General features: G+C 41.0%; 5 protein-coding genes across 5 annotated transcripts; 3 read left to right on the top strand and 2 right to left on the bottom strand.

Moving 5' to 3' along the window:
- Nucleotides 1–2502: 2502 nt before the first annotated feature.
- LOC106349377 (lysine-rich arabinogalactan protein 19-like) lies at nt 2503–3773 on the bottom strand. The gene has a single exon (XM_048769997.1). The coding sequence runs from the start codon at nt 3483–3485 to the stop codon at nt 3000–3002; it is 486 nt and encodes a 161-aa protein (XP_048625954.1). The 5' UTR covers nt 3486–3773; the 3' UTR covers nt 2503–2999.
- Nucleotides 3774–5320: 1547 nt separating this feature from the next.
- On the top strand, nt 5321–6286 carry LOC106349374 (mediator-associated protein 3). Its single transcript, XM_013789328.3, has one exon. The coding sequence runs from the start codon at nt 5789–5791 to the stop codon at nt 6134–6136; it is 348 nt and encodes a 115-aa protein (XP_013644782.1). The 5' UTR covers nt 5321–5788; the 3' UTR covers nt 6137–6286.
- Nucleotides 6287–6515: 229 nt separating this feature from the next.
- Nucleotides 6516–7803, top strand: LOC106349376 (uncharacterized protein At3g28850-like). The gene has a single exon (XM_048769996.1). The coding sequence runs from the start codon at nt 6671–6673 to the stop codon at nt 7751–7753; it is 1083 nt and encodes a 360-aa protein (XP_048625953.1). The 5' UTR covers nt 6516–6670; the 3' UTR covers nt 7754–7803.
- A 1123-nt stretch (nt 7804–8926) lies between these two features.
- On the bottom strand, nt 8927–10064 carry LOC106349373 (30S ribosomal protein S6 alpha, chloroplastic). The gene is made up of 2 exons (XM_013789327.3): nt 9578–10064; nt 8927–9292 (listed from the first exon to the last, which is right to left on the bottom strand). The coding sequence occupies exons 1-2, from the start codon at nt 9962–9964 to the stop codon at nt 9050–9052; spliced, it is 630 nt and encodes a 209-aa protein (XP_013644781.1). The 5' UTR covers nt 9965–10064; the 3' UTR covers nt 8927–9049.
- Nucleotides 10065–10150: 86 nt separating this feature from the next.
- On the top strand, nt 10151–11933 carry LOC106349372 (26S proteasome non-ATPase regulatory subunit 8 homolog A). The gene is made up of 5 exons (XM_013789326.3): nt 10151–10346; nt 10572–10650; nt 11009–11375; nt 11455–11566; nt 11647–11933. The coding sequence occupies exons 1-5, from the start codon at nt 10242–10244 to the stop codon at nt 11785–11787; spliced, it is 804 nt and encodes a 267-aa protein (XP_013644780.1). The 5' UTR covers nt 10151–10241; the 3' UTR covers nt 11788–11933.
- Nucleotides 11934–14819: the final 2886 nt, after the last annotated feature.

The raw sequence follows: 14819 nt of genomic DNA, 5'->3' as shown, positions 1-14819 counted from the left end.
CGTCGCCCCAATGACCTCTGTGATCAAGAATAATGTATCCTTTACTTGGGGTCCTGCCCAAGAGGAGTTTTTCAACCGGCTTAAATATAGTTTGACACACGCACCGGTCCTAACTCTTCCTGATTTTGATAAACCTTTTGAGATTGAGTGTGATGCTTCAGGGACATGAATAGGAGCCGTACTGACCCAAGGAGGCCGGCCAGTGGCTTTCTTCAGTGAGAAATTGAGTGGAGCCGCCCTCAATTATCCCACCTATGATAAAGAGCTATATGCTCTAGTAAGGTCACTTGAAACTTGGCAACATTATCTTCTGTCTAAAGAGTTTATTATTCATACAGATCACGAAACTCTTAAGCATTTGAGGGGCCAGACCACACTCAAGAAGAGGCATGCTAGGTGGCTGGAATTCGTGGAGACTTTTCCCTATGTGATCAAGTACAAGAAGGGAAAGGACAACATAGTGGCCGATGCTCTATCCCGGCGCCACACCCTCATTACCACCATGGAGGCTAAGATCTTGGGTTTTGAACAACTTAAAATGTCTTATGAAACTGACCCTGATTTTTCTGAGCTTTACAGTAACACGGTTAAGGGAGCCATGGGTCCATTCTATCAGCAGGACAGGTTTCTTTTCAAGGAGAAACGCATGTGCATTCCTCATGGTTCCATGCGAGACTTACTAACCCGAGAAGCTCATGGGGGCGGGTTGATGGGGCATTTTGGTCTAGACAAAACCCTGAGCGTCCTGTCCGACCACTTCTATTGGCCCCGGATGAGGCGCTACGTCGAGAGCCTTTGCGCCAAGTGCACTGTCTGTCTCAAAACCAAATCCAGGTCGCATCCTTATGGTTTACACATGCCTTTACCTATTCCTATTGCACCATGGGTCGATCTGTCTATGGACTTTGTGCTGGGCTTGCCCAAGATAGAACACAAGGATTCTATTTTTGTTGTAGTGGACAGGTTCTCCAAGATGGCACATTTCATTCCGTGTTCCAAGACCAATGATGCAAGCCAAACCGCCGATCTCTTCTTCAAGGAAGTGGTGCGCTTACATGGAGTGCCTCGTACCATTGTGTCCGACCGAGACAAAAAATTTCTCAGCCACTTCTGGAGGACCTTGTGGAAAAAGCTTGGAACCAAGCTCCTTTTCTCGACCACTTGCCACCCACAGACTGATGGTCAGACCGAGGTAGTAAACCGTACACTCTTTTAGTTGTTGAGGGCTACGGTGGGTAAGAATCTTAGAAATTGGTTGAGTTGTTTGCCTTTCATTGAGTTTGCATATAACCATGCAAGGCACTCTATTACTAATCTCTCCCCTTTTGAGATCGTGTATGGCTTTAGACCAGAGACGCCCATGGACCTATCCACACTGCCCCCAGCCATGCAAGTTAGCCAGAGTGGTGACAAAAGGGCTGAGTATGTGAAGAACTTGCACCGGCAAGTCAAGGAGACTTTGGAGAAGAAGGCTGAACGGAACCGGATCAAGCTCAACAAGGGGCGCACAGAAGTTATCTTCCAACCAGGCGACTGGGTGTGGCTCCATATGAGGCCAGAGCGGTTCCCGAAAGAGAGGAAGAGCAAACTATCCCCACGAGGGGACGGACCATTCCGAGTGCTCGATTGGATCAATGACAATGCCTACCGGCTAGAGCTGCCAGGTAAGTTCCAAGTTTCCCGAACGTTCAATGTGTCTGATCTGTCTCCTTATATTGCAGATGACAGAGATGTTCTGAGGACAGAACTTGTTCAAGAGGGAGGGGATGTTGCAGTACCCACAACTGAGGTTCCCATCATCCGCAAAGGTCCTACCACAAGGTACGGTTCAAGGGTTATAAGAGCTGGATTTGCCAAAGTTGTCCAGGAGCTGCTTGCACAGGAACAAACCGGATTCAAGCAACTATTGATCCATGAGTTGGCCGACTTAAAGCTTGAAGACACCAGCGAACCATTAGAGGTCCCAGACTCCTTTCATTCAAGCCAGTTCTCCTCCATTGACCAGAATGAAGCCGGCCTGACCATTTCCACCTTCATCCTCAATCCATCCAACCAACTTGCTTCCGGTTCAGACATATAGCCGCCATCAGAAGGAGTAGTATGCTGTTGTACTCTTTTTCCTTATCGGGTTTTGTCCCACTGGGTTTTCCCGAAAGGTTTTAACGAGGCAACATGCAAGCATACTATGAGTTCTGATCCGGACATCTCAAACCACGACCGGTCTATTGTTTTTCTTTAATTTATTTCAGTTAAGACTTTGGCCATTTGTCTAGGCCTTTTTATCTTTAGAGTCCATTAAGGAACAACTATTTAAGCCCTTGTATTTGCCAAATTTTCGGCCAAGTCTTTTTATGATATTGTTTTGCCTTAGCAAAGAAACCCTAAGTCTTTCAGTTGTGTGAAACCATTGAGAGCAGCCGCCTGACATATCAAAGAAACGATCCATTGTTCTTTGTGGAGTCCTTCGATCCAGTTCATCCCCTGTCCGATCTTGAGAGAGACATACGTCCAGCAAGAACCGGATCCATATCTATCCTTCAAACCATCCCCTGTTCTTGTTGAGAGAGACACACGTCCAGCAACTTGAATCCATCATCCATCTCTATCTTTCTCTTGTTTTTGTTTCATTGCATCTATTGTTTCAGATCGGCCATTAAAATAAAAATCCATAAAAATTCATATTGTTTATGTTCTTTATTTCTCAGTTAACATACTCTCTGTTATTCATTTTAATCCATAAAACTCATAAAAATCACTCCCTCTTGTTTCAGGTACAAACCGACCGATCCTCCCCTTATCGCACTCGTCTAGCCGCTCCCGTGGCCATCCGTTCGTCCTGTCCAGTCCGAACTCTTGAACCTCAGTCAAGCCTTTGAGTAGTCTGGATCTCTGCCTACAACACTGGTTAAAGGCATTTCCTCCTTTCTGTAAAACCAGAAATTAAAGATTGTTAGATAATTCAGTTTGGTGAGAGTGCGTTTCTTTTTAAAGATTGTAGTTTAGTAAGAGAGTGTTACCGCGTTCTGAAATGGTGATGGTGCTGGAGACATGTCCTGGGAATCTGTTAGAACTAGAGGAGATGGAGGGCTTGGAGGAGTTGGTGCTGGAGCTGGGGCATGGTGATGCCTCTTGTGTTTGTGCTTTTTCTTGTGCTTGGGAGGAGCTGGTGCTGGTGGTAGAGTTATTGGTGTAAGCGCTAGAGGCGGTGAAGCTGGTGGTGGAGAAGTTGCTGGTGGTGGTGATGCCGGTTGGGGAGAGGATGGTGCAAGCGGTGGTGAGACGGTTGGAGCTGGCACACGCGGGCTTTGTGGTGGTTGTGGAGGCGGAGCTACTGGGCTGATAACTGGTGCAACCTTTGGAGCTGGTGGTGGTGAGACGTTTGGTGTAACTGCTGGTGGAGGTGTAGTCAGAGATGCTGGTGGCAGAGTAGCTGAAACGGGTGGAACAACTGTTGTTGGAGGCGTAGCATAGCTCTTTCCTTTCATGGGTCAACGAAAGTCTCATATTATATTATAGATTCGGATTTCGCGGTGATATTTACAGCATGTACTGATTGTCAACTTTCTTATTGATAGTAGGTAACATGTTTTCTAAAATTCACTTATTGTGCATGATTGTAAGCTGGCAAAAGATTCAGTCTATGGTCTTGCCTATGACGTTGTTATTCCCTTACTTCAGCATCCTAGCAATTATCAGCATCCTAGCAATTATGTACTAAATTCAGAACAACGGAAGCAAAATTTTAAATGAAAAATATTTTATTTTATTTTTCGTATAAACAAATGTTTGAAATATTTTTATTTCTATATTTAGCAGATGTATGAAGTCATGCAGAGAAAGGAGAGCAAAAGGAGTATAAAACTTAGAAGAAGAATGAAAATGGTGAACAAAACACTCAAACACCATCAATGATCATAATAGAGAAATGTTTAAAAAGTGGGAGAGGGTTGGAAATGGAACCTTCAGAAGAAGATACCAAATTTCTTTTCACTATGAAGACGCTTCATCCCAAACCTCTCAGAGAATCAAGAAATGCATAAACATAGAATTTAAATAGGTGGTGCGGTGACACGAAGAGACTGTCAAATTTTACCATTCACACGTTCACTTTGTTATATGCAAAACCAATGGCCATGGCAGATGAATGCGTCTTCGAGCTTGGGGTCTTTCGTTATATTACTTTCGTTTTACGCAAAATCAACATGTTTGATAGACTAATTTTTATAAATAAATGATAAAAATCGATTTAAAAAAGGAGATGGATAGTGCTGACTAACCAAATCGAAACAAAAAGCAAAAGCTCACCGCGCTTGCGCGGGGTTGAAGATCCCTAGTGTTTCTAAGCCCAAAGTCATTAGAACACATTACCGAAACAGTCGAAGAAAATTTATGGCATGACACGTGGTGATTCCTGCTTCTCCGTGACGTGGCTCGATGAGAAGAGAGTAAAACTCTTTTTTATAGTATAAGATATTTAAGAGCATCAGCAATGCCACTACTTTCTCTCGATAACCAAGGTAAGTTTTTAAATTATTTTATTTTTTTTTATTTTTTATTCAGTTAAAAGAAAAAGGAACCAATCGCGGGTTTCTACGTGGCGATGAGATCCGCGCACAGTAAGTGGAAGATTAGTCCTTAGCTAAAAATTAATTTGACACATATTTTTAAATTTAAAGGGTCTCACAGATTAGTATAATAAGTTTAATGCTAAAAATTTTGTTAAAAATCAGCATTGGAGGTGGTATAACGGCTGGAAGCATATGCTCCCTCTGCTATCTACCAGGATCCGGACTGCTCTTAAACAGTTTAATGTTTAATCACGTTAACTATATCAACAAAATTCTTAAAAAAAAGCCAGATATGCTATTTTGAATAAAAATATCAAATAGCTTACGTTTCAAAAAATTATATATTGCCAACTTTTTGTGGAAATATAACATTGCCTGAGATATAGTAATAAATCATAATGGCCAATTTGGTGTGGGGGTATAGTCATGTACTGGGAGATAGTCAATTAGTCGTAAACGTTACCCTTGTGTGGAGACATAGTCAGCTATAATTATAACCTTCTGTGGTGATATGGAAATAGTCAGATACACTAACTTTGTGTCAAGATATAGCTATATGGACTGATTTTGTGTAGAGATAAAGTCACATAGGCTTATTTGGCGTGGGTATGCAAACTACTAGTATAGATTTTAAGGTGAAGATTATGTGTGTACAAGTTAGACTATCCTTCATTGTTTTATGTTTTGTTAAAAAATTATATTTGGTCTATTTTTAAGGTTTCTAGTTTGGCAGTGACTTATAAGTTCTTTTTGTGTTGTGTTTTTTGCTCTTTTCAGATATCTTTAACTTCTAGGTCTTATGGTAGTTTGTTTGCATAGTTTGTTGTTTGGAGTATTTCACTTGGACTAGAAAACCTGAACTGAAACTGATCAGTAGAAATATAAAACCAAAACTGAATTGAAATTACACATATATATATGGATCTAAATTTTTATTTTGCCAAATTTATGCCTTTTTGATATTTAGAAGTAATATGAATGTTAGATGCATGTTAGATTTGGAGTTTAAGACAACTTTTTTTTGTATATTTCAGCTTCATATAAGTGATGTTATCTGCATAGAGAGAAAACGGTTTGGGCTGGAACATTTGCGGCCCATCCTATAAATTAATTGGCACATTTAAAAGATTAGTTAGATTTATGAAATTTAAGGCTTTGAGACTTGAGAGACACCAAAACCCTAACGAGGCCGTCTGGAAGCTAGCTCCGCCACCAAATCAATGGAGGAAGAAGCGAGAGAAGTGGCGGTGATCGATAAAGATCTGAAGAAGAAGATAAAGGACACGGTGAATAAGATATTGAAACGATCGAGTTTGTATCAGATAACAGAGGTCAAGGCGCGAGAAGAAGCTTCCTCTGAGCTGGATCTCGATCTTTCCAAAGATCCGTACAAACTCATCGTGAGAGAGGCAGTGGAGAGGTTCGTCGAGAAGGCGGTGATGACGATCGAGAGTGAGATGGGAAAGCACCATGCTCAGATTGTGCAAGACGTTGAAGGAGGAAGCGAGAAATCGACTAAGAAGAAGAAGAAGAAGAACAAAACGAAGAAGGAAGTGTCGGCTGCTTAGATTCCGACACTTTCATTTCATCTATGCTGCTGTGGTTTTAGCGTTTTAATTTGTGTCTTTGTTTGATTCCAACGATGAAGGCTGTTCATTGTTGTAACTCAAGTCGAGCTTTTTAAAAAGCTTATTAATTAGTATATTATTATTCATCTATTTTCCAGTGTTAGGTTTTTATGACAGTATATGCTTCAAATGATTATGACATTTTTGCATTTGTTTCTTGTTCGAGACATTTGCATGTACGAGAGACAACTGGATGATGTGAAGAAATGTGATGGACTCACCACGTTGATTACACTGGAGCCACATAAACACTTTTGTGGTCATTAGCAGAGAGTCTCATTATTCATTCATGGACCCAAATAAATCTACAAATTACTTAATATGAGTTGTTATAAATCTATGCATAACTAACTATTTGGATAAGGGAATGGTCTCACACCACATAAAAAATTCTACCCCCATCATGTTTCTTGTTTTCTTCATATAATCAACAAACACACACACTCATTCAAATAAAATACAAATTCTACTGAAATGGGTTGTGCATCGTCTAAGCAGGTGAAAGCCAACGTCGTCTCTGACGTTTACAAACCACCGCCGTCTAGCTTCGCCGTGTTTAATATCAACTCCATCGAGGAGCCGTGGCTGAAATTCGAACACGATGATGACGAAAAACCCACAAGCGCCGCCGCGCCAATCGCCGTGGAGGAAGGTGATGATGACGCTCCCAAAACATGGGACGAGGTCAGCAAGTCTCTCGAAACCCACCTTAAACCAGCCGATGTCAAACCGACTGAAGTCGTCTCCGTTGAGCCTCCGGCGACTCCTCCGCGACGGCTTCCTCGGAAGAGCGCATCGTTCCACACGCTGGACGAGCTAGAAACGAAGGCGAGGAAGCAAATCGCCGCGCAGAACCCTGCGACGACTGTCAAGCTTAAAAAAACAGAGTCGATGTCGGAGTTAAGACCCGAGTTCAATCGGACGGAGTCGACTCAGTCCAACTCGGGGCCCCGGTCGGTGAAGGAGAACATATTCGTGCTGAGAGACAGAGAGCGGAGGGAGAAAGAAGGGAACAAGAAACCGGTGATGAACTGGGACCCACTCAGGGAGTTCCCGGAGAAGTGTCCTCCCGGAGGAGGCGACGGGTTGGTGGTGTACACGACGTCGCTGCAGGGAGTGCGTCGGACGTACGAGGACTGCATGCGCGTGAGAGCCATCATGGAGCAGCAAGGGGTGGTGGTGGACGAGAGGGACGTGTCTCTAGACGCCGGAGTGCTGAGCGAGCTCAAGTCGCTTCTCCAAGAAGAAGCGACGGTGGCGCCGCCGAGATTGTTCGTGAAAGGGAGGTATTTGGGAGGAGCGGCGGAGGTGACGGCGATGAACGATAACGGGAAGTTGGGGAGAGTGTTGAGGTGGGCACGTGTGGAGAGAGTAGGGGAGGAAGGGAGGCAGACGTGTGAAGGGTGTGGAGGAGCAAGGTGGGTTCCTTGTTTGGAGTGCGGGGGGAGTTGTAAAGTTGCGGCGGCGATTGTGGCGGCAAAGGAAGAAGGATGGGAGAGGTGTGTCAAGTGTAATGAGAATGGATTGATACGTTGCCCTGTTTGTTTTGTTAATTAAAGAAGATGAACACACAAGACGAATAATAAAATACAACTCCTATTTTGTAATGTGACAGGCTTTGATGATTTCTTAGAGTGGTTTTAAACACCTACGCTATACATGCACTCGCATGAGATGTAGAAGCAGGATAACCGGACTCAACTAACGATAAGAAATCGTATTCGCTAATGAACATAGAGTCGAGATATAATATCTTTTCTTAACTCTAAATATTCGTTTCGTTAGTGAGACAGAACTGTACGAATATCGAGTCCCAGGATACAACCATGGCAGACAAATTACGCAAAGGAAATTTTTGTTGTTGGTTTCGATGTGAAAAGTTCAGAAATGAAGGAAGAAGAGAGAAGATATTTAAAGAGATAGAGAAGACCCACTTCCCGCAACAGCTGCTGCCCGTGGACGAAAATCTCGCGGAGATCGAGGGAAGTTGAGTTCCGAAACTTCTTCATAAAAACTAAAATGCATGACGTTTTCTTATTTTCTAGATAAACTGCTGTTTAAATAAAATTGCATGCTGTTTTTTTTTTTTTTTTTCCAAAACAATATTATTGTTCCCGAACCGGTCGGCAGCACGCGCGAGAATCTTTTCTCTTTCATCAAGCCGTTTACACCCATGTAGCACATGAGTATATTTATACTGCTTGACAATTAGTCACACAAGCCATGTGGGACTCTACTACTTCTCCTTCATTTAACAAAGAGGCCTCTGAATGGCCATTTATATTCACACGTTTTTTCAATTAATTTGGAAGCCCATTGGCTTTAATTAAATTTATCCAACATGAGAAACATTAGAGTGCTAGCTTGCAAGGTCTCACATTTGTTTTTTATACATCATATATGTTTATGTTTAGGGTAAAATGGAAGTTTGAGAGAGCTGAAACAGATGAAGCGTTTATTGGAGAAGCTAAACTGTCTCCAAATTGTGAAAGTAGCACAGCGAAAACCGTAAACACTTGCGAGATAATCTAACATCTGATCTTTCTCCCTCTATAAGTTTTTGGCTGAGATTTGATGACATGAGTATGGATTATACTTAATTAAGTTATATAGTGGTATTATGGTATAGAGTTTTAATAAGTTGTTTTTTTGCAAAAGCATATATTATAATGCATGTTTCTCAAAGTTTGCATCAGAGTTTCTCACTCTATAACACAAGAATACAGAGCATTTCACAAAAAATATTATAACACTGATAAAGATGGGTAGATTTAGTTTTGGTCAAAAGAAACATAGAGGGTGGAAAATAATCTAACTTGGTCACATACAAAGACATAATGTTGATGGTTTCTTTTAGTTGTACTTCCTCTTCTTGATCTTGAAGGAAGAAGATCGGATAACGTCGTCATCGGCAGTGAGAACGGACTCGAGGGGAGTGATGGATTCAGGTTTGGTAAAGTAAGTGAAGAGAAGGTAGATGCCATCCAAGTAAGTGTTAGTCTCTCCAGCTTTGTTCTTCTTTCGGATGCTGTAAGCCAATGGAATCACTCCTCTGTTGAAAACTTCCACATACATTCCACCCCCAGCCACAAGCAACTGCCATAACAAAACCAGCATCAAACTAATATCTCCAAGCCTACACATACATTTAGGAACCGTGATCTGATTTATAATGTGATGTAATAGCCTAGAGAATCCCGCGAACGAGAAGTGTGTATTTTAATGAATGTGCAAGAAGTCAAGAACACACACAGGATACTGTTAAACAACGTTTCCACATTTGATTCTGGAAAACTGCATATATGATCAAACAGTCATTGAAATCCCAAAACCTCATCCTCTTTCTACTTTCCCTACGATAAAGATTTGGTGAATGCTTACCTCTTCGTACTTCTGGGTGAGACCAAGGCGCTCATCTTCAGACATGTCGGGTCTCAAGACGGCCATAGTTTCGTACTGTCGGAGGCCAGGTGGGCACTGAGGCTCGGGTTTGTCCTCAAGGGCAGTAGAGACGGAAGGAGAAGTGGGGTCATCGTCGGAGCCGAATCCACCTTCAAAGAAAGTGCCTGAGAAGTCAAGAGCCTGTGATTTCACCACCACGACTAGTCCGGAGTTGTCTCTCTTCTTCTCCTGCGAGGCCAAAGGTTTGGACTTGGAAACGAATGGCCTGAGGGAACGGGAGAAAGAGAGGAGTGGCTGCGACGAGACGTTAGGAAGAGAGTGAGGGCAAACAGGAGAGTTCAATAGGCATAGCGAAGACGCCACCATCGTTGTTATATGAGATGAGAGCTTGTTCGAGAAAGCAAAGAGAAGGCGATGAAGGTAATTGGATAAGAGATGAAGATGATGATCCACAGTGTGTACACGTTAGTCGGAATTGCTAATGTAAACCGTGGGCCTTTTCAGATCAAGTCGGCCCGTGAAAGGCCCATATTATGTGAAGCCATATTTTTTTACTGTGTCCATCTCTCTCTCTATCATTCTCTTTCTTTGCAAACAAGCCAAATCGAAGAAAGAAAAGAATCGTCGCCGGGGAAAAAGAAGAATGGATCCGCAGCTAACGGAAGTATCGCAGCAGTTGGAGAGATTCAAGGCGGCGTTTGTGAGGAAAGATTACAATACCTGCAGTGACCTACTGTCTCGACTTAAGGTATGTACTACTCTTTCAACCCTAATTCGATTCGATTTGATTTCACCTTTGTATATATTGTTAGATGAGGGAAAACTATCTGATTGGTAATGTTCGTCTTATTAAATAGATAGTTTATAGATTATCAGGATCTTTTAGACGAGCTAAGTGCTGCCGAGTTTAGATCGAGAATTTTTTTCTGGTGAGAGTTTCTGATGATTGGCTCTTTGTTATGGTATCTTTCAGGTTCTTCTGACGAAATTCACAAGTCTTCCTCCCTTGTTTGAGAATACTCCAAATGCAGCTCAGGAGCTCGCTATTGCTAGTACGTTTCTCCCTCCTCCGATATATATTGCAAGTCAAGTATATCATTTTGCTTTGCCAATCAATTTTGCCTGGATTGGTATTTTGAATTCGTCTCTTTTCATGACCACACCACACGGCCTTATTTAGTTAGTTTTGCTGGTTTATTATACCTCTCAAAGGTCACAAAACCTGAGGGATTGTGTTAGTTTTTTTCTTTCTTTTCTTTAGTTTCTCTGACTGTCCATCTAGATACGTCTCTAAGGCAACTTCAAGTGGAGTTATGCATGTTTCTTTTTTCCTTTCTGAAATAGTTTGGATTGAGTAACTAGCGGATTATTAGCTTCTAAAGAAAAATTGACGATTGTAAAACTTTCTAGGGGACATTTATGAGCACGCTGTTGTTCTCAGTGTAAAAACTGAGGATCAAGATGCTTTTGAGAGAGATTTCTTCCAGCTCAAACCCTACTATGTCGATGCCAGGGATCGTCTTCCACCGTCTCCACAGGAGAATCTTATCCTGGGTCTCAACCTCCTCAGGCTGCTCGTGCAAAACAGAATTGCTGAATTCCACACCGAGCTCGAGTTGCTCTCCTCTGCTACACTTGAGAATCCTTGCATCAAGCATGCCGTTGAGCTTGAGCAGTCCTTCATGGAAGGTGCCTATAACCGTGTCCTCAGTGCTAGACAGACCGCACCTGATGCTACTTACGTCTATTTCATGGACCTTTTGGCAAAGACCATTAGGTATAGTCCGTCCTTCTCTGAGTTATTAGTTCAGTCTCATATAGCGTATTAGCTGATCCTTTTTCATTGGTATTATCAGAGACGAAATAGCTGGATGCAGCGAGAAAGCTTATGATTATGTCTCTATCAGCGATGCCCGGCAGATGTTGCTCTTCTCTTCTGATCAAGAACTCTTGACCTATGTCAATGAGGTAATACAACAAACATTTTGGATTTTTTTTTTTTTTTTAATTTCTTTCATGAACCCTTGATGCGATTTGGTATCTTATAGGAGCACCCTGAGTGGGAAGTGAAGGACGGGTTTGTTGTGTTTCAGAAAGCCAAAGAAACCGCACCCTGCAAAGAGATTCCGTCTCTTCAGCTCATCAACCAGACTCTAAGCTATGCCAGAGAGCTGGAGCGTATCGTGTAAGATCGCCATCACTCGCCTCTTCCATTTTGTTTCTGGAAAGACAATCTTCAGGTCATAAAACTTTGTTATCATGTAATGACTCAGTATTTCTCAAAGAAGTGATTCGGATAATTGGATTTGGCAAATGACATTGGCTCTTTACGTTATTCTGTTGTTCAATGTTCACTCCTTATCATTTTTGGTTCTTTCTCCACGGCTTTACCTCTCTCTGATTCTCTAATTTGGTTTAAGCCTAAGATTGAGCATATAAGAGAGTAGGGTGGAGAGAGTTGCCCAGTACAAGGACAAAGGATTGTCCATTGCCAAACACTCGTCAACTTGGTGACACAACTGGAAACAAGTGGAGGTTACGTTGCAAGCATTTCGTCTGTTTTGGGGTTAACAATTGATTAACAAGTTAATAATTTTATAATTAGAAGAGGAAAGAAAAACTCGCGATTCCATATCTTCCTCTTTAAAATAATATGAGATTTAGTAAACCCTCCTCCCCACTACACATGGGAAATAAAATACTAGTAATAATTAGAATATGTTATTATTTTTTATTGACTAATCGTGTATTGCAAAAAGAGGCTTAAGTAATGAAACACTTTGGGTAAGCAGTTGAAAGTGGCTGAGTGGTTTCTATCTTTTTACTATCGATGATTCCATTTAAATGTTGTTTGTCCATCCAAGTTCCAAGTGTCATTGATTTCCTTGATTTTTACTGGTCAATTATTGGTTTGTTTATAATAATTAATTGCTAAGAACATCATTATTATGTGAGTCGTTGTTATTCTACTCACCAGCAACAAGCACTTAGTGCCTAATTGCGTCGTCTTAATTTAATATTGTTTTGTAACCTTTTTTAGACTCTTAAAAAATGCTATGATATGACAACTTATTGTGGTGGTGGACATGTAAGAAACTTTTAAACCATATCTTATACGATAAAGTAGACAATAGTTTCTTCTTAGAGTTGCCACATCACCAGGGAGAAGGGTGCAAATTAGGGCAGATGTCCTTTCCAATTTCTTCATCTCACCAAAATTTTCGTACCAAATCTATAGGCCAGTTGCTGGGTCTTATTTTTGAATGTTTTGTATAGTTAGGTCCATATGTATTTAGAGTTACATTATTATCCTGCTTAAGTTTACAGAGCATCGAGGTTTTCACCATACAGCTAGAATTCCGATCGACACTATGTAACGTCTGCCATTTACATTTTTTTGGTGTTTAAATCCTAGCATTTATGTCACTTATACCACCTTCCCACTCTCTGGCTTTTAATGGAGCTTATCATATTCTAAGATAACCGCTGGAAGCTCCATCTATAAATGTGGTTGCTCCCGACGATGAACAGCATTAAATCTGCAAAAACTAAAAGCACGATCCCTGCAAAGCATCAACTCAACAATGGAAAAATCCTCCATCATGCTTGCCGATTTGAAAGCTTGCCGGTTCTGGCGGTGGTGAGATTCAACACCGACACATTCCTCACACCACTGCGACAAGAGCAATTCATAAGCTGCATCTGGTATTTGGTTGTATTTGTTTCCTTCATCATTTGTCGGTTAAGTGAATTATAGCTTGAGGAGTAGCAAAGATGTTGCAAGTCTAAAAAGTGAAATACATTCTGCTAGAATGTTTGTAATAGAATCAATAATTTTGACTCTTCAGGATGTTTTTTTGTTTGTTTCTTAAACAGGGAATTGCAGCGGAGGATCGTTCCAAACAGAAGCTGATCTCACATAACGATTCATCAGGTTTTGTTTGTTTGGTCTCTTTTTAGATTGTTCAGTCGAGGATAGGTTTGCTAACGAGATTTTATTGCATCTATCATCCTATTTTTCTCTTATAGATACAATGTTTTTGTGTGTGTCTTCTTTCAGGTTGCAGAGTTTTAGGTCCCCATCAGTGTTAAAACAACACAACAAAACAAGTTTAGCAAGTTCTATGTTAGGTGACCGACTCCACCGTCACCATCCCGCTTCAATGAGATGACTAACTTTGTTTGAAATAACTGTTATTAGTGTTCATTTTCTTCTTCTTATTTTGATTTAAGGGAACTTCAGTAATCATGAGGGAGATGATAGAGACGGATTTTTCTTTATTCTTTTTAGATTGGGAATGCATAGAAGAAGAAAATGCAACCATTGGCACAAAAGAAACTGGACTTTGAAAAGTTATGTGCGGCTGGGGTCAGCGTTTACCAACTGGAGGCTCTTGAAGAATGGGAACAGATTGCAACTTCAGCATTTGAGAACTTCGAGCAGGAAGGGCATAAATCATATCCGTCCAAGAACTAGCCGGGGTATGGTCCTATATTCAACCTTGTATGTGATTGAGTAAGCATCATCTATCTTGTAAGATCTAAAACATATTTAATGATTGGGGCGTGGTATAAAGCAGGAGATGACTCTGGCACCAAATGCATATCCTCTGCTCAAGGATTGGATCTGGAGTTTGGATGGAAAGCTTAGTTTCTTGGGCTACGCTAAGTTCTTGCATGGTGTGATCGTACGAAGCTCGAGCTCAAGACCTAGGTGACACATCGGCATGGGAAAATTCTTCTAACGTGTGAGTCAATTCTTGATAAGCATCGAAAACGACTTAGTCGTCATCAAGATATTGGGTTTAAATGTACAACATATACTGGAAGAAAAAAAAATATATAGTGGAAATGGAAGGTTGGTGCGTCATTTGTAAATAATTCTTTGAGCAGTTTGTCTTCAGAAGAACCAAACCCCTAAAAGAAAAAGAAACAAACAGGGAAAATATATCATACATGAGATGACTAACTTTGTTTGAAATAACTGTTAGATTTATTATTATAAATATGCAAAAACTCTTTCAGTCTCCACTACTGAAAAAAACGATTCAAGGAAACAATAGTGGCTCATATATAATTGTGGCTTAAAGCAAAACAAAAAACTGTGGTCTTAAATATTTTGATAAAAATTTAGAATTCCATGTAATTATAGTTCTACTATTATTATATTTTACTTTAGAAAAACTCAAAATATTTTTAAATTTTTGCTTTTTTTTTGGTC

The sequence above is a fragment of the Brassica napus genome, chromosome C9 (genome assembly GCF_020379485.1).
Source record: "Brassica napus cultivar Da-Ae chromosome C9, Da-Ae, whole genome shotgun sequence".
In the NCBI taxonomy this organism is placed as follows: domain Eukaryota; kingdom Viridiplantae; phylum Streptophyta; class Magnoliopsida; order Brassicales; family Brassicaceae; genus Brassica; species Brassica napus.
Note: the sequence above shows the minus strand (reverse complement) of the source record. Positions and strands in the feature narration are given on the sequence as shown.

Bases quoted from the DNA above. Each gene is read 5' to 3' on its own strand.
- LOC106349377 (XM_048769997.1), bottom strand. From the start codon at position 3,485: ATGAAAGGAAAGAGCTATGCTACGCCTCCAACAACAGTTGTTCCACCC.
- LOC106349374 (XM_013789328.3), top strand. From the start codon at position 5,789: ATGGAGGAAGAAGCGAGAGAAGTGGCGGTGATCGATAAAGATCTGAAG.
- LOC106349376 (XM_048769996.1), top strand. From the start codon at position 6,671: ATGGGTTGTGCATCGTCTAAGCAGGTGAAAGCCAACGTCGTCTCTGAC.
- LOC106349373 (XM_013789327.3), bottom strand. From the start codon at position 9,964: ATGGTGGCGTCTTCGCTATGCCTATTGAACTCTCCTGTTTGCCCTCAC. The intron at 9,293-9,577 runs GTAAGCATTCAC...TTGTTATGGCAG, and splicing joins TCACCCAGAAGTACGAAGAG to TTGCTTGTGGCTGGGGGTGG.
- LOC106349372 (XM_013789326.3), top strand. From the start codon at position 10,242: ATGGATCCGCAGCTAACGGAAGTATCGCAGCAGTTGGAGAGATTCAAG. The intron at 10,347-10,571 runs GTATGTACTACT...GGTATCTTTCAG, and splicing joins ACCTACTGTCTCGACTTAAG to GTTCTTCTGACGAAATTCAC. The intron at 11,376-11,454 runs GTATAGTCCGTC...TGGTATTATCAG, and splicing joins CTTTTGGCAAAGACCATTAG to AGACGAAATAGCTGGATGCA.